General features: G+C 37.8%; 1 protein-coding gene across 3 annotated transcripts; it reads right to left on the bottom strand.

Moving 5' to 3' along the window:
• Window positions 1-3,414: 3,414 nt before the first annotated feature.
• LOC113111821 (suppressor of cytokine signaling 5-like) lies at window positions 3,415-16,908 on the bottom strand. Of its 3 annotated transcripts, none has more exons than XM_026276922.1 (2): window positions 16,783-16,908; window positions 3,415-6,736 (listed from the first exon to the last, which is right to left on the bottom strand). In XM_026276922.1, the coding sequence occupies exon 2, from the start codon at window positions 6,715-6,717 to the stop codon at window positions 5,128-5,130; it is 1,590 nt and encodes a 529-aa protein (XP_026132707.1). In that variant the 5' UTR covers window positions 6,718-6,736; window positions 16,783-16,908; the 3' UTR covers window positions 3,415-5,127. The 3 variants fall into 3 exon arrangements, with proteins under 3 accessions (XP_026132707.1, XP_026132706.1, XP_026132708.1); XM_026276921.1 differs by lacking the exon at window positions 16,783-16,908 and adding an exon at window positions 15,867-16,273; XM_026276923.1 differs by lacking the exon at window positions 16,783-16,908 and adding an exon at window positions 12,034-12,737.
• Between the last annotated feature and the right edge of the window lie 1,883 nt (window positions 16,909-18,791).

The following is an 18,791-nucleotide window of genomic DNA, read 5'->3' as shown; positions in this document are numbered from 1 at the left end:
TGAGTCAGGTGACCTTTTCAAATATTCAAAATTTCAAATCTAAATTTAAAAAAAGGATTTGTTTTTGTTTTTCTCTCCCCCTTAATACCCTAATTTGATAGATGTTATTTATTTATAAATCATCGTAGAAGCAACCTGGGACCTTTTTCATAAAACAAGTTCACCAAATAAGCCAGGCTTATTTCAGTTAGTCCATCTTATTTTGAATCAAATCAACTGACAAGAAGTCAAACTAACTGAAATAAACCTGGCTTATTTGGTAAACTTGTTTTATGGAACAGGCCCCAGATGTCATTGTGACAAATTAAAAAGTAAATCAAGGAAAACAGATTACACATAGAACACTTTTATTTCTGAATATTAAGACAATGAAGCATAAGCCAAAAGCACCAAGAGTGACAGGTACTGGTGAAAGAGGGGCATGCTGAGCTGCAACCCTCTGCCCCCCAAAAACAGCAAACTGTAACTGAAAGTCAAACCAAATAGTACAACAGAGCAACTTAGTAACAGCCTGGGAGTAGGGACCATTAACCATACATTAGAGAGAATGAAGGAAAGATAAGAGAAAGGGCATCAAGAGGAATTACATCATACAGAACAAACCTTGGGCAGTGTATACAAATAATAATGATTGAAACATAAAAGATGGTGAGAGACAGTGATAACCATTTCACCCCAGATAATCCATGGTGCATGTCTCAGCAATTGTTTTGAGGGGCTAGTCTCAACGGTCCTATCAGAAATACAAAGGCAGGTCATGGGTGGCGCAAAAGTCATCCTTGTCCTAAACTTCATCTTCAGCCCCTTTCTCTAAAACAAATGTGCATATAGAGCTTTACAGTAACATAGTTACCATAATGATGCTTGTGATGTAGTGAATCTGAAACAGATTGAACAGAATCGAATACAAGTTGGACAGCCAGTCTTTTATTTCTGTCTAAACATTGTCAAACTCAACCTCCCTATAGTTTGTGAACATATCAAATAACATTGAACAGAAATTCTTTCCTGTAGGTAATGTGCAAGGCTCTACACACAAAATCATTTTCTTTCTAATATTTTAACATAGTCTTGTTACTTTCTAAAATAAATTCCAGCTACACCAGCGTATTGATAGGTGTATATCATGTGAGGCAACACGCTGCCAATCTAAGCATTAGTATCACATCTGAGAATTATGACCTTTTATCTATTTTATCTATCTTAATTATGAAGTCTCCATCCACGCTGACTGATCACTTGAGCCAATCATACACATGATGGTCTATAAATATTTGATAATCATGTTTAACTACATTCTTCTGATAGCATATCCAGATCTTAAATTGGGCACTAAAATATGGGAGATTAAAAGCTTTGTGCAGGCTAATTCTTTGAGAGATTTTCAACTTTCTTGTGGCACCCAACTACACGCTTGTAGAAAAACAAATAAAACGAATGCATATGTTTTTGTTGCATTTTCTACAACAGGGAATTTTGATTTGCTGCAACATGCAAATGATCCAGACTAGTGACCTTGAAGAAAGGGTAAGAAAAGGCACTTCTGAAAGTTAATAAATCTATACAGTGAGCCAATTAGCACCTTTGGGGTCTTAAACAAGGCCCTTTCTAACTTTGAAAACATTTACCTTGGAACATATTTGTAATCATTTTGTGAGGATGGGATCTAAAAGCTATCGCACTGACATTTTTTTCACCAAACTGAAACCTTTGGTCACAATAATCCATAGTATCTCTCTCATACATTTATAACACATTGCACCATGTCCATTTTTCTCACGATGTGAACACTGATCCTAACCTGGAGACAATTTCAAAGGAGACCGACTTCCCAGAAAATTCACATCAGTTTTCAGAAGGGTCACCATTAGAGCTAAGCCCAAGATTGTTATTGCATTTTCTTTACTAATATAAAAAATATTTTATTTAAAAATCTGCATGTGTGTGAGATATATATATATATATATATATATATATATATATATATATATATATATATATATATATATATATATATATATATATATATATATATATATATATATTTTTTTTTTTTATCCATTATGTCTTTAGTAAAACTAGGGAAAACTGGGGGAGAGAGAAGAGGCACCAGGACCCCATCTCTGCCCCCATCTGACTGAGCATATGTTCCATCCCTGATGAAAATTGGTACACACAGGTATAAGTAGGTTCACCTCAAGTTTCATGAGTTAGTGCAGTGTGGAGTGTCTGGAGCGAAGCCAAGCATGACACTTTTACAGGCGAGTGGTTAGCAGGACAGCTGGCACCTTCAGATGCCATGTCAACCTGAAACCTGCTTCATAACCTCCATCTAAGCCAAGGCTCTGTCTAAATTGCACTAATTTCACCCACACCGTACAGAAAGAGAGGAGGTGAGGGGGAACACACCACACAGTGGTGAGTCAGCATCTACCCCAAAGTTCCCTCCCCGGGTCTTTGAATTCTTCCCAGAATGACCCCGACATCCATTCTTGTGCAAGGAAAAAGACTCAGCGGGATAATGTGCAGGAAGACGACTTTAAATGCATCAGGATAGACTGTGGATTAGTGTTGCTTGGGAGGAACGGATAACACAAAACCTTTCATATCAGCAGAAGTCTCTTGCGGTTGATGGGGAGGTCAGGGGCAGTGCAACACATTCACACAAGCACACAAAGCTGGTTATAGTCGCATGGTACCACACTGCTGCTTAGGTGTTGTTGTTTTTTATCGCTTTGGACAAAAGCGTCTGCTAAATGAATAAATGTAATGTAAATGTGTGCCTGAGCTGAGCATTTGGCAGTTCTACCTCATCTCATCGATCGAAAACAAGTCAGAAAGATGTGGGACTCAATAGTTGTATCCCTAGCAGTACTCAAAATACATCACACATCAGCACCAGGCACATGAAGAGGATGTCTCACAGCGCCATTGGCACTCAGTGCAGGAACAGTCACTGGAAAACATGTTTTTTTTTTCCAATAGGACAACTGTTAGCAACCCATCCACTGAATGCACCATATGATGAACTAAAAGTTTTAGATGTATGAAGGCACACTGCTAAAGTGATCTAGGTCTTTTGTTGAGACTAAACAGATGGGGCAAATGGCACGAAAGTTAGAAATCTGTCTTTTCCTTTTTCCAGCATTCATCAAAAACAACCGTGGTATTTGAAATCCCTCATTTTAGTCAAAGAAATTTGAGTGCGGATATGGCTGATTCTAAAGTGAAAAAGAAGCTGGTCTTGGCTTAGGGGCCAATAATGTGATTATACTCTTCCTTAAAAAAAAAAAAAAAATCTACTTAATGTACTACAGAGTTAAAGGGATAGTTCAACTATAAAAAAAAATAATTCTGTCATTAATTACTCACCCTCATGTCATTTCAAACCTGTAAGACCTTTGTTCATCTTCAGAACACAAATAAAGATATTTTTGGATGAAATCTGAGAGCTTTCTGACCCTGCATAGACAGTAACACAACACAAGGCCCAGAAAGGTAGTAGGGACAATGTTTAAAATAATGCATGTGACATCATCAACCTGAATGTTAATGAAGCTACGAGAATCAATTTTATGCGTCAGCAGCACCACATGCGTCATGGTGAACTCTTGTGAATGCACGTCAAAGACTGACATGGATAAGAAGAAATTGTGGAGTAAAGTCATTGTTTTTGTTTTCTTTGCACACAAATATTCTTGCAGTTTAATAAAGTTATGGTTGAACCACTGATGTCACATGGACTATTTTAATGATGTCCTTGTTACCTTTCTGGGTCTTGAAAGTGGTTTTTGTTGCGGTCTATGTAGGGTCGGAAAGCTCTTGGGTTTCATTAAATAAAATCTTTATCGGTGCTCTGAAGATGAACAGAGGTCTTTAAGGTTGCGGAATCAATGAGAGAATTTTCCTTTTTGGGTGAATTATCCAAATAATCAATTATTAAATCATCCCAAATCCAATGGCACTGATGGGGTCACCTCAAAACAGAACAATATGGGCTAGACAAAGTAAAAGTAGACTGTTTATATCTATATAGGAGGATGTTTATGCCAAAAAACAATGGTCCCACTGTAGCAGGTTTATGTATTGCCTCTGCTTCACCAACTTACATAAGCACAGTTAAGTTAAAGTGCTCTCAACCAGCGCCCTATTTCCAGGTCTCTGATAGACCATTCAAAACAACAACAAAAAAAGACGAAACAGAATAAGTCAACCCTCCCTGTGCAATTAGTGGTAGGAATTAATGATTACAAAACATTGACAGCAACAGAACGAAGAGTGTGAGTAATGTTTTTTGAAAACCAAGCACTCTCACATCACACCGTGTCACGTTGTGCACATCATCCTTATAGCTTCCTGGAAGCAGAACAGCATAGAACCCTTCTCTCCACTGCAACGCATTCCCAAAAGCTGTCTGGACACACAGTGTAAGGTCAATCCATCTTGGAAATCTCCATCACGTTCTCAATTAGGCAAGGTGAAAGCCTTTCTGTGTCCTGCTCTAGAACGCCTCCTCCTTTAACAACGGAATGAGCGCAGGATGTTACCATAGGAACCACTGACAGAGCACCATGAAAGCTAAGGATGATGAAAGAACCTGGAAAAGCAATATTTTAACATCACCCTTCATTTCCCCTCCCTTCAAAATTTGTCCGCAATGTTACTTTGAATAAACATTAACAATGCATATTTAATGCAAGGGAATTAAGAACAGGTGAATGGTACAACACAAATAAAATGGAAAGGATATAAACCACATAGTCGAGCAGTGAAAGAGTGGAGGGGCATGAAAATATATGTATCTGCAGATTCCCCCACAGCCATGGGAACTGAGGGAAAGGAAAAAGGAGACTAAGACCTCTGCTGCTTCTTCAAAGTCCAGAGTCCAGAAGCTGTAGTGAAATGTGCACACTGGAGAGCCAATGTATATGTGATTTCTTTGTTTGTTAGAGTGATAACAAAAAATGATAGAAGCTTATATAGGTTTCAGTTTAAGGTCCCTCCTTTCAACCCCTTAACCCCCACTCTCCCCCCTCCCCACCAAAAAAAAGAACTGTAATTCCTCCACCTCTGCAAAGTGCTGAACGGACTACTCCTATTGGAGAGCTGAGAAGTATCTGCCCTGCCTCACTTGGCCTTGACTGGCTCCTTCTCAAGCCAGCGTACGCGCACCCTCTGCTTATAGTGATACTCCCTGAGGTGATCCTGCAGAGCAGGGGGCAGTGGCAGTGCCCCGATGCCATCATAGGTGATCCCATTACAAATGGCTGATCGAGCCAGACTTTGCAGGCCAAATGGGAAGGTCCGGTGCAGAGGCACAGTGAGCAATGGCTCAAAGAACATGCAAGCGCTAGGGTCCTTGTAGTGTTCCAAGAGTGCCGTGACGGTGGCTGCATGGAACACGCAAGGGTCGTGTGCATCAAAGCTGAAGTTGTGATTCCACTGCTCAATGCGTGCGTGCAGTGAACGGCCATAGCGGCGGAAGCTAACGGAAAATAGGTAGTCTTCCTGAGCCGAGTCTCGCAGGAGAAAGGTTCCCTCGGGCCGACCATCCAGCAGCGCTTCAGCCTCATAACGGTCCATCACACCCCAGTAGCAGGAAAGTGCTGTGATCTGTAGCAGATCTGGAACCAAGCAGTGGATGTAGTCAATCTGAGTGTGTACCTTCCAAGGCCCCTGTTGCTTGCTGCTCAGGTGGCCCTCTGCCGAAGCATGTCGCTGCTTGGGCCTGCGAGCTTGCAAGCAAAGAGTGGTGGTATCGTCGTCCTCAGAATCACAGCTAGCTGCTGTTGCCCCCCGGCTATCGCCTAGGGCCTCACCAATTCCAGGGGCCAACTTAGGTCCCAGTTTATAAAGGGAAACAAGAGGGGCTGTGGCAGCCTCCACTGTGTGGATTTGGGCATCTGGAGGTGGGTCAACACCCTCCTCGATGCTGAGTCGTCTCCTCTCTCTCAAACGCTCCTCCTCATCTTCTGGCGATGCACAGATAGCACCGCAAGCACCTGAGGATGAATCTACTGGTGACACTGGGACTGGTGCTGTGTGCTGTTTAATGAGGTGCCATTTTCGGGCAAGGTCTGATCCTGGTGCGAAGGGGCATGTCTCCAGCATCAGCTCTGTGATTTGTATCTTACGTTTGGGTGGTGGAAGGTGACTGTTCCGAGAGGATGAGCGCAGTGGGAGGCACAGGCCCACTGTATCATGAATCTGCTGTCGTAGAGAGCGTGTTCCCCCTGACTCCAGCTCCTCATGGCTGCTACCAGTCCCATGTCTGCGACGAGACCGGCCTGATCGCCGATCAGTGGTCTCCAGAGAACTCTGAGCCTTAGTGGAACATGAGTGTCTCTTCTTTCCACTCCAAGGTGCATGACGTGTGTAAGAGTCTCTGCGGGCACCCATAGGAACACGAGCATCTTCGGTATCCTGCTCTACTGTGATCTCCAGTATCTGGGGTACATCCACTACACAGTTATGGCCCTGTCGTGTCACACTCCCACCGGTCCTCCATGCCACCAGAGGGAGTGCCTCCACACTACTAGAGGGACTAGCAGCCTCCAGTGTGATGTCTCCCTGGGCCTTGTCCACACTCTTGCAGACTGTCTCTCTTTGTGGTTGAAGCTGTGGTGGTGGCGTTTCAATTCGAGAACCCCCATCTGTGTGGAGCAAAGATTGGCATCCCCTCTTAAGGTTGCTCCACACCTTGCCAACCTTCTCCATGAGGCGGGGGCACCTGGATCTGGAACAAAAAGTCAGCCTTCTATTAGTACATGATGACAAATCCCAATGAGATGAAAACCATTTAGTTATAAGTACGAAAAAAACAGAGGAAGCACAGACATTGGTGTGTGCATATGGGTTGACTAAGGTCCATTTATAAGTCTATCTTGGGTTATCCAATCACAAGTTAATAATTTTAAATATAAGTGTTGATCTTCAAAACTGTTTCTTCCACGTTCAGAGGAAGTCAGAAACACATTTGACCACTTTGCTTGTGTAGTAACTTGTTAAGCCATCCATAAATAACCTGAACAATCAATTCCTTAAACATATTTATACTCTGCCAGCCAAATCAGTATTTTTTTAAGAAACCTTTAATTTAAATGAGTCCAACATATAAAAGACTTACCAATATATATATAAAAAGACCATTTTAAAACAGCATAAAAAACATAAGTTCCTTAAATAATTGCATAATGGCTATGATAGTGAATTAATGTTAACTCACACAGTTACAGATCTAGCACAATTGAACGTCAATTAACATTGAAATAAGACAATAACATACTCAAAAAAAAAAAAAAAAAAAAAAAAAAAAAAAACATTGCTACTGGAAAGTGATCATATTTTTATGATTTATCAACAGGGAGTGATAATCATTCAATACATGATGCAATCATAAGTGGCCACAGGAGACCATCATGTTAATTTCAGGTGAATACGGCAATCTTTCTCGACTGACCACTAAGGATTGCATCACCCAAGAGGGATGTTAATACCAGGTGTAAACAGGGCCTAAGTGATTAAAGTGTTGCCAGGCAGACTAACTGAGACTCAAGGCCAGCGCTAAAAATGAACTCATGGAACTGCTCCCAGTCAACATGCTGCCGTGGGCTGAGTTACAATGCTGGTCTAGGCCTGTCTTTTTCTGACCCGCCATAGCAGAGCACTAAGCATCTCATGAACTGAAAGATTTTGCATGATCTCTGAAAATACTATCTTAACTTGAAAAAGCTTATGCACTCTTCCCAAACATAAGCATGAATCTGTGTTTGGGCTAAGTAACTGTTAACTGGCAGTTATTCACAAGTAACACCATTATGGAGCAGACCAAAAAGTCAGAAAAGGCCAAACGTGAGTCTGCAAAAATTAGAGTGATAGCCTCCAGATGAAGCATGAGCTCAAGAACTCAGAAAAACTAGCTTTTTTTATTTTTATTGAGCACATGTACTATGGCTAACCCATCATTTCACATGATAAACTTTCCACCTATGAACACATAAAGCAAACTGTATAACCCAAGAGCATATCTTTCTATGCAAAGATAAGTGAGTTGCAAAATGTTTTAATAAATAAATAGTAATAAAACCAATAACATAGTATAAAAAGCCCCCACAAAATAACTAATCAAAGCATGTCATTGCATTAATTTGCTATCAAAAACTAGGACTTTAAATTATTTAATGTAAAATATGTCACAACAAGAGAAGCCTGAACTAGAGAGAGAAACTGCCATAAATAATTAATGATAGTTCATCAAGTCTCCTGATAAAAAGAACAACAGAATGTAGGTCAGTTGGGAGAAAGAGCTACAGTGCATTATTCCCCTTCTCTCAGATAGTGGAGAGGAAAAGGATAGGTGTCATGTTTTTTTAGAAGCTGCTAGGCTACATGTCTACTGTAATTGTCCTACAAATCACAGTTGGAACCAACTTATGACTTGTATCAGAATGGATTGTGATATTGATTAGGAATGGGAGGTGAAGACAATTCTGTAAAACTGTCTAGTTAAAATTATACAAGGCTATATTTTCTACGTCTAGAAGAGAACAGCTTATTTGAGTAAGGGTCCAGTTCAAATGCTCCTGAAAATATGGTCTTGGACTTGAGACTCGAGCCCAGTCTTGTCCAAACTCATCCAAACCAAACTTCCAAATTCCAACTCCTGAACCGAGAGAGAGATATTTTGTTGCTTTAATATCATGGTGGACTAATCTTTGTGCTAGTGTTCATCAGGTTAGCCGACTGTAAATGCAGTAAAAGTAATAAAATGTGATCACAGTCGCTAAATGGAGAGGCATCTCAACTTTAATTGAGAATTTACATTTTCTTTTAACTGGATGAGTTACAAGATTTAAGGACAGCAAGTCATAATACCCCTGTACTTTTAAACCTTCACCTCCATTCATGTTTCTAAATATTGGACATGGTGACATTTTGGCAGAACCTGCTGCTCAATGTCAGTACGTTGAGTGGACATAAAGCAAAATCTTATGAACTCCCTTTTGTCTTTTCTGCCCATCTTTCCTCTGGTTACCCTGTCAAAGCCAGTCTGAGAGCAAGGATGACCATAAATCAAAGTTCAGATCTGGCAGTGCAGCTATGGCAATAATGTGCACAGAGGCCAACAAGCCTAACCTTTCCCCCAAACTGAGAAACTTGCTACACTTCCAGAATGAGCTTGTACTACATATGTGAAATTGTGGTGCAGGGTGGTCAGAAGGGTTCATGAAAAAGGGTCAAAGAGTTCATTAAGATGTATTCTGTGAAACTTTGTGCTAAATATGAAGCCAAGGGTCATTTGTTTTTTGCCTAGATTCTTAATCAGAAAAGTTGCAATACATACTGAAACAAGACTGTTGCGCAAAAAGTATTGCACGACCAACGTTAGCACTACTGAAATGACTAAAACTGTGGCAAATTGATATTATATAACCTAGCTAGCCTAGGCAAATGTGGTTGGGAGGCACAACAGAGTGAATGTACATTAACTTCCTAGTGCACTCTGGTCTCAAAGGCCAAGTCTATCACTTGAAGTCAACACCTTCCCAACATACACCAACTGTGGAGATTTTCAATATACTGTCTTTTGAACACCCAAGGTCAAAAGGCCAAAACTAGAGTACACCCTTTAATCATGCAATGCTATACCTTAGGGGTTTTCATGTAAATGAATTGTAAATATGTCTTAGAAGGATGTGTATATATTCTATGCAATGGTAATCTTGGCAATAACCTATAACACATACATGATGTAATGAATCCAGCTGTTTTGTCAAATGTATCTTATCATTTTCTTATTCTTTTACTGTGCAAGTGACACAGGGGAGGCTCATATTTGGCTGTGGGGCTCCCTTGTGTGGCTAAGAGATAGAACTGCTCCCCCAAGAACAAACAAAACTATTTAAAGGTCCCGTTCTTCGTGATCCCATGTTTCAAACTTTAGTTAGGGTGTAATGTTGTTGTTAAGAGTATAAATAATATCTTTAAAATTCTAAAGCTCAAAGTTCAATGCCAAGCGAGATATTTGATGTAACAGAATTTGCCTACATCAAACGACCAGTTTAGACAACATCACAGTTCCTGGAGTAATGACGTCACCAGAACCATTTTTTGACTAACCTCCGGCCACAGGAATACACAAAAAGGGGGGCGTGGTCTTGTTGCACTCTCAGGGTGAAGAGGAAGAGTTGCGTTTGTGTTTGTCGCCGAAACGTTATTTTCATCTTGGAGTCCAATCACCTTTGTTTGGCCTTCCCAGGGACGCTGTACTTCGAGATCAATGGTTACAATTTATGTTTAACTTGGTTCTCGAAAATTATAATCCACATGTAAAACTATGTGCAGCACATTTTGCTGAGGACAGCTTCCTCATTCTCAATCAGTTTAATGTCGGATTCGCACAAAGATTATTCTTGAAAGATGGAGCAGTTCCCTTGTCTGGAGAAGGCGTTATTAATGGACCACAAAAGGTAAGTGTATTTTGTTATTTAAATTGGTGCGTTTAACTAATTACATTAAGGGCAATGCTGTTTAGCTTTGTTAACTAGATGGTAGGGCTGTGCAAAAAATCAAATGCGATTTTCATGCGCATCTCGTCAGTAAAGGCGTTCTGTGATTAGAATTACATCTCCAGCATGTGCGTTCAGATCAGGATTGCCAGGTTTTCAAAACAAATCCTGCCCATTTGCTTCTCAAAACTACTCCAAACCTAGCCCAATCACGTTTCCAGGAGGGCAGCGTGCGCTCAGCTGGTGTCGAATCACAACACCGGAACTGCTGGCACAATCAGAACTTGTTACGTATTTATAAAGGAGGGACTTTATAGAACAAGGAAGACATCAGCCCGTTTTTATGACAGTGAAAACAGCAGTATACAGAGAATTGTGTGAAAAAACAGTGTTTTTATACATGCGAAACATGAACACATGTTATATTGCACACTGTAAACACAATCAAAGCTTAAAAAAAAACACCAAAAATGTGACCTTTAAAATATTTGGCTCAAAAATGGGTTGAGACAGCGTACTGGCAAAGGCAATGCCCCTTTCTCAAGTGGAAATCATACCTAAACAGACACTACAAATAACTCCAGAATTTGCCATTCAGGATTGAGATGATGATATAGTTAAACCAATATATCCATATCCTTACGTATATAATTATATTACAATACTTATATAGTTAATACAACACATTATAGTCCTTATATTATAATATCAGGAATGGAATAAAGAACTAGTCTACACAGGGTCTATGGGTAACAAAGTGAAATTGATTCTTATTTGCAGATTTTGTCTTGGTTTGTACACCTATTACTTCAATGACAGCAGTACTCAAGCTGCATGAACTCCAGAAGTCTGTGTCAAACCTGATGATCATGTTCCTCAGCATGATTTGAGATTGTTCCAAAGAGCATCTTGTGCTTCAGTGGAAGAACATCTGACTGTCTGTACAAAGGAGTTCACATGATCAGCATAACAAATTGAATTACTTGATTAGCAACCTGGAAATCCAAAATCTTAAATATCTCACTTAATATGAAAAAAATATGCTTTCAGTCCTTTTCTTAAAACGTCATAACCATTAATTTCTGTAATATTTTTATATATAATATTTAAAATACTTAAGAGTAACGTAGTTATAAATCGTTAGAATTTCAGAATTTCTGTATTTAATTAAATACAGATATGTGCTGGTATATTGTACATTACTACAAGAAAACACATTACTACAAATAAAATTACATTACAGATTCGACTGCAAGAATACATCCTATTATATCAGAATCACCAAATACTTGAGTCATACCCACCTTAAGAAATTTTTCCTACCAACATTTACATTCAAGCTTTTTTAGCAAATGCATACTGCAGAAATATAGTGCAATGAGATGAGTTCAAATACTAAGAATGGCATTTTCAAATCCTACATTTACCCCATTATTTATGCTTTTCCAATGGCATTTTGAGAACACGCACACGTACACATACATGTATATTAAATATTAGCAATACTTGATACTTCTGTACTTACCAATTTAAACCCTCATAACTCTGCACTCCATGACTTTGGTTTTTGCTTTAACCAGTTTGAGTATAGTAATGGATAAGTAGATCTGTTCTTGTATTCCCCTTGTTCTACCATTGACAAGATGCAACAGAACTGTCTGTGGATGAATCCTGGCACCAGATCACAAAACACTAGCCCGTTAAATACTATGCTATTCTCTGCTCAGCTTGGGTTTCTGCTACCAAGAACACTAACAAGTCTTGCCCAGAGTTGCAGCTTCCTGGTAGCGTGGGCACAGCCCCCTCTGTCCCCCCAGGTCTCGCCCCCCTTCACCTGATACTGCAGCCAAATTCTACACCAGACATCTCTAGCACCTAAGCGCCAGAAGAGGAAGCAGTCCGGAACAGTCCGCCTCGTTCTCATGCCGGACAGACTCTCACAATCTACAGAGTCATTTAAAATAAACATTCACACCAAAATTCAGCTCCGGTTCTCGACAGATCTCGCCTGCTGGTCGTGCCTGAACTCTTTTGATAAAAGTCTGAGCACCACATGAGATTAAGAAAGAGGCCCTGTCAACCGCATACGCCTTCAGTAACTGCAGAAACTACCTGATGTAGAATATGCCCTTCTCTGATGATAAAAACATCTGTATTATAAGAAGTAAAATAGGAGTACACTCAGTGGTAGAGTCGTACATATAGTTGACCATAACACATCCATGCCCTGGAAAAGCAGACAGACAGGGTGGGATGTACTTCCTTGCACAACAGATAAGACAGACCTAGCCTCAGCAATGGTGTGTTATACTATAGCTGTTCTAAGAAAAAGTGGCATCTTTGTTCAACTATACACTAGTCCTTTTAAACGCAAGGAGCAAGCTTTTTTTTTGTAATTAACACATGATCACACAATTATGATCCACGTAATACCATGACATTTTTTGTTTTTGTTTTAATATAAAACTTAACAGCATTATGTATGCTATTATTTAAAATTTTTGGGGTCCAAAAGATAAACTTTTTTTTTAAAGAACAGTTCACCAATGGTTCTTCTATGGCATCACTGTAAAAATCTCCTTTCAGAACCTTTGTTTTTAAGGGTGCAGTATAAATTTAAGACACATGGAGCCTGTAATTTCTTTAATAAAATATCCAATAAACAAATCTTATTAGCATTGATATTTGAGACTAATTTGAATCATACAACCTGGCCACTAAGAAGTTAAACCCAGATATTACCACTTTACAATAAGGTTTCAGTTGCTAACATTAACTATATTAGTTCAGCATTTATTAATCATATGTTAATTTCAACATTTACCAAACATTTATTTAAAAAGATATCTGTAAGCAATAGATAATTCACTAAACATTTTTAACACTAACTATAATTAATAAATGTTGTAAAAAAAAAAAAAAAACATACTGCTCGTTAGTTCATGTTAGTTAATGTGGCCTCCCTGTACAGTATTACTGATGTACTTAATGTAGTGAAGCAGCTTTCTAGGAAACGTCTGCTGCAATGTCTAAGCCCTGCTCAAGACAACTAAAATATCTGGACAGGCCTTAACCTCTGCACGCAGAAATATGCCAGCAGGAGTTTAGAGCCTCTTACTCTCTGTTAATTGTCTTGCGTGTCAAAAGAATGTATCTGTGATACCCTGAACTAGCAGGTAATATTTCAAAAGCTAATTTGTTTTCTGAACAAACCCACTTAAGCACTGTGGGAGGTCTCCAGAAATAGAAAATATTCCTAGGCATCCTCAAACTCCACAAACCACACTTTTTGGGGAAAAGTCCATTGTAAAGCTGTGGTGTTAAGGAGGTTTTATGGGCCTACTGAAGTTACACCACTGTATATCTTATGCAGCAATGAGTCATAACCCCCTATATTTAGGACATATAGATAGGCATTAAACCTATATTGAGTAACATTTCCCACCTGATAGCACTTGGATCAGTGCACTTTTTGCAAATTCAAACAAACTAAACAAGGTTTGAGGCAAATTGCCTCTCGGAAGTTACAAAAACATTTTATCTAACATTTGACATATTTCATAAAATATTTTCTAATTTTTTTTATTAACAGATTCAGTATGGGTTTTGTTTCCCTGCAGACACTGTGACCTCACATATCTGTCTCAAAAACAAGTTCTAGTGGTGATTGTTTTATGATATTTTGGGATTATTTATGGATTCTTTCCTATTTAATTTCACAAATTCATTTCACAAGTATTGGTCAAAATTGTTCAGATTCAGAATGACCAGATTTAATTATAGTATCCAAGTTTTTTTTATGACACTGGACCACAAAACCAGTCAATAAGGGTCAGTCAATGTTTTGAAATTGAGATTTTATATATCATCTGAAAACAGAATAAAAAAATGTGGTAACACTTTAGAATAAGGTTCCATTAGTTAATGTTAGTTAACTACTTTCGTTAACATGAACTAAGCAAGAACAATCCTTCTACAGCATTTATAAGTCTTAGTTCATGTTAATTTCAACATTTACTAATGCATTATTTAAATCAAAGGTTGTGCTTGTTAACATTAGTTAATGCACTGTGAATTACCATGAACTAACAATGAATAACTGTATTTTCATTAACTTACATTAACGAAGATGAATAAATACAGTAATAAATGTATTATTCATTGTTTGTTCATGTTAATTAATACATTAACTAACATTAACTAATGGAACCTTATTCTAAAGTGTTACCAAAAATGTTTTATTTTGTTTGTTAGGATAGGACAATATTTGGCTGAGATACAGCCATTTGAAAATCTGGAATCTGAGGGTGCAAATAAAAAAATAAAAAATTCTTAGCCATGCATATTACTAATCATAAATTAAGTTGAGAGATTTATGGGATCTTCATGGAACATGATCTTTACTTAATATCCAAATTATTTTTGGCATAAAAGAAAAATCGATAACTTTGACCCATGCAATGTTTTGTTGGCTATTGCTACAAATATACCTGTGCTACTTATGACTGGTTTTGTGCTCGCGGGTCACATATGTATAAAAAATAAAATAAAAGTGGCCCACATAACAGCAATAAATTGTCCTTAAAGTTATAATGTGAAGCTGATTAAAAATGTATGCTCGCAGCTTAAAATTCATATATATTTTAAAAAATCTATTCTGGTGTGCAATTTGAAGAAAATGTGAAATGTAAGAAATAAGCAAAAAAAAAACCTTAAAGATGAAAAGTTTATCACACAGAACTGAACTTGGTTGGATTTACTCTATAGCCAAGCATTTTTATTCTTTGACATGTTATGTCATTTCATAAGCAGTCATGTGTATATGGCTAATAAACTTTGGATAAAGAGATTACATTTTCTTTACATGTGCCCAAATTTGTCAATTAATAAACCTCAGATAAAGATAATAACTTTTCTTTGCCAAGTGCCTAAATTTATGTCAGTAAAAAATAAATAAACCTATTACTTATTTATTGACATGACGTAAACTTTGCTAAATAGACTAGTGTAGGCCTTTGCATTAACAGTGAGGCAGGTATAGCAGTCAATCCAGGAAAGGAAATAGCGGTATTTTTTGGGATATCCTCATGATTGTCACCACACTTTGCCTGCTATTAGAACCACTGAATAGCATACATTATATTTGTGGATGATCACCAATCTAAGTATTTGCTGAATAACTCAATGTACGTCATTTTAAGTGTTTCTATACATGTCTCTTGGTTGCTTTAGTTGAACCGGTTTCGGACAATCAGAAAGGGGGCCGACTGAAAAAAAAACTAGTTAAAAGACATCGAACATTTGCCATAACATGAAATAATCGATGGGCATTCACAACACACGGGGAGATAAACTCACCGATCCTTCTGTCGTGCTCTTTTATTGGTTTTTCGTGTGTCTTCTTTTGTTTGTGAAAAAAATGCAATCAAGAATTGTCGGGTACATTTTCCCGAGGCTAGAGACGGTGGCGGATAAAACACACGGACGGGATTCGATTGGAACCATAACTGCGATCATCGAAAAGCAAACTGCACGTCAATGTGTCGTAAACATTTTACATTTTGTATTTACATAGCCTTACGATCCCCTCATCCCGTTGGCATTTCTTTCCCTAACGGCCGTTATGGTCGCCAAGTGCAGCAGAGAAGAGAATCAGGAGAGGTGCTGGTGGCAAAGCTGCAGTTGACTGACATCAAGGGACTCCAATTGCGCAAAGTTCTGTGTTCCGGCGGATGCGGATGGGGAAAGACTTTGGAAGAACGCGTCACTTCCCCGCTCGAATTCCAGCTAGTGATGTGATGTCTGAATCAATTCGTTTGAACAGTTAGTTTCAGAGAATCGGTTCAAATATGATTCAGACGTTATTTTACATATTTACGACCATAGGTGGTCCCTGATATCCTGATATATTTCTGAAACTTTCCGAACAATAAAGCCGAATATAGGCACGTTTTGCAGTTTAAAAGCGTTATAAATAATTATAAATAGGTGAACATATTTTGCTTAATGTAATATCATATCTAATTTCAGTGTGTTCAGCCTTTATGTGCATAAAAGCACTTTAATCATAACTTGCATTGAAATTAGGCCAATACCTACTAAAACTATATTTCATTTCTTAGCTAAAAAGGTTCCCACGTGGTACAGTGATATTTATTAAAACTAAAACTCTTTCGTATGTTGATAAAACAATGAGGACATACAATGTTGCACAAAAACATACTTAAGATTCGTTTTAAATTAATTTTAGCATTTCCGAATTAAAGTAACTTACTTTTTGCCTCATTAAATTCTCAGTACACTTTTAAAATTCGTGTCTTCTCATTCTGGTTATCTTCTCCTTTCGGTTTACTACCGCGAATCGGGCATGTCCGAACAATTTCCTCCTGGATCTGTTCAGTTCGATAAATGAATCGTTAAGGCGATATTTGTGAATCGGTTCAGCTCCATAAAAGAGATCCGATTCGAAAGAACGCCTCGTTAACGATTCGGGCTTCATCCAGTCCCCAAACTGTAGTCTGCTCTGGACGACAGCCTCAGGACTCAGCTGGTGGCTCAAGTGAAAATATATAAACAAATGAAGACGTTAAGTGTCTGTGCTGACAACATAAAAGCAAACTCGCGGGAATGGATAGTAACTTGCATAACGTGTTTTGATATGTAGTAGCCTAATGTAGGGCGATTATATAACCAGAAAAACGAGCAATTGCATGAAGAAGCGTTGCCGATTAAAAGAAAGAATAATCTTAATAATAATAATAATAATAATTTAAAGCTATATATATATATATTTGTGAGTGTAATGAAAAATAATCTTAAAAAACGCCCTGACATTATATTTAGCTATATTATAGTAAACAATAAGGGGAAAAAAAAGAGTTTGTCTACAAGTAGTTCTAAGAAAGTAGATAGCGTTGATTGTCATGTGAGTGGGTCTTCCTTCATCCTTCATGAAACCTAGTCAGGTGACATGGGTGCATGTCCTGTGACAAAGGCTTGTTGTTCTTTAAAATCCCCCTGTAAGCCACAGTGTTAACTACTGACCTTTACAATCAGTGAAGCTCATGCGTGGTTGGATTCTAGCAACATATGCTTTTCATCTCCTTAGAGTGCTCAGATACTTTGATATTCATATAGGGCTCTCTGTGGATTACTTAATCATGCGACTTTAGAAAGTATTAGTCAGCAAAATTCACATGAGGAAGATTAGGCAAAAATGTGTCCAACCTTCTTAATTCCTTGAAGGATACCGCAGTGTTTGTTTCCTGATATTTGGAGACATTTGGATGGAATTTACAACATATCCTTCCAAACTTAAATAGAGGTATATAATATATAAAAAGTAGTTTAAATTTTAGGTCGTTTGCTAAGACAACCCCCACCTCTTATTTCATGTAAAGTTGTTTCAATTAATCCTTATAGAATAATTAAAAGTGATATACTGCCCTCTACTGATTTAATCTGCTTTAAACATAAAAATGCCTTTTTCAACCACAACACAAATTTGATTGATTTATTTGTAAACTGCATTTGTTATGTTGTTAGGGTAATTTTTTAGTGTGCGATTAATTATTGGTGTTCTTTTTATTAGTTTTTATCTGATTTGTTGCACTTTAAACTGTTCATTTTTAGTGAATGCACTAGTCTTTCAAAGCTAAGACTTAAAACTTACAGAAAGTGAGTAGTTTTAAAAGGATTTTCTAAGGATATTTAGATCATTGATTAGTCTATGCTTTGAGAATTCATGTGAATGAACTAAGAAATCACAAGATCTTTGGCTCAAAACCAATTTCATGGAATTAAGGTGTGATACTAGAATGGAAGGCAGTATTAAATTAAGTAAATATAGAAATAGTATTTCATAATAATATTTTCAATAGTTATAACACGCCAAGAAGGAACAGAGTTTGTGTTTTACAGATTCCAGTATTGGCTTGAAAAATTACATTTACTTTTATTCATTTAGCAGACGCTTTTATCCAAAGCAACTTACAAATGAGGACAGTGGAAGCAATGATATATAAGTGCTATAACAAGTCTCAGTTAGGTTAACACAGTACACGTATCATGGGATTTTAAATAAAATAATAAATAAAAAGAAAACAGATAGAATTAAAAAAAAGAATAGAGCAAGCTAGTGTTAGAGGTCTTTACACACACACACACACACACATATATATATATGTACATACATATATATATATATATATATATATATATATATATATATAATTACTTACCAGATTTACCTGTATTATTTCAAACCCGTATGGCTTTCATTCA

Source organism: Carassius auratus, chromosome 12 (assembly GCF_003368295.1).
Source record: "Carassius auratus strain Wakin chromosome 12, ASM336829v1, whole genome shotgun sequence".
Lineage (NCBI taxonomy): Eukaryota > Metazoa > Chordata > Actinopteri > Cypriniformes > Cyprinidae > Carassius > Carassius auratus.
Note: the sequence above shows the minus strand (reverse complement) of the source record. Positions and strands in the feature narration are given on the sequence as shown.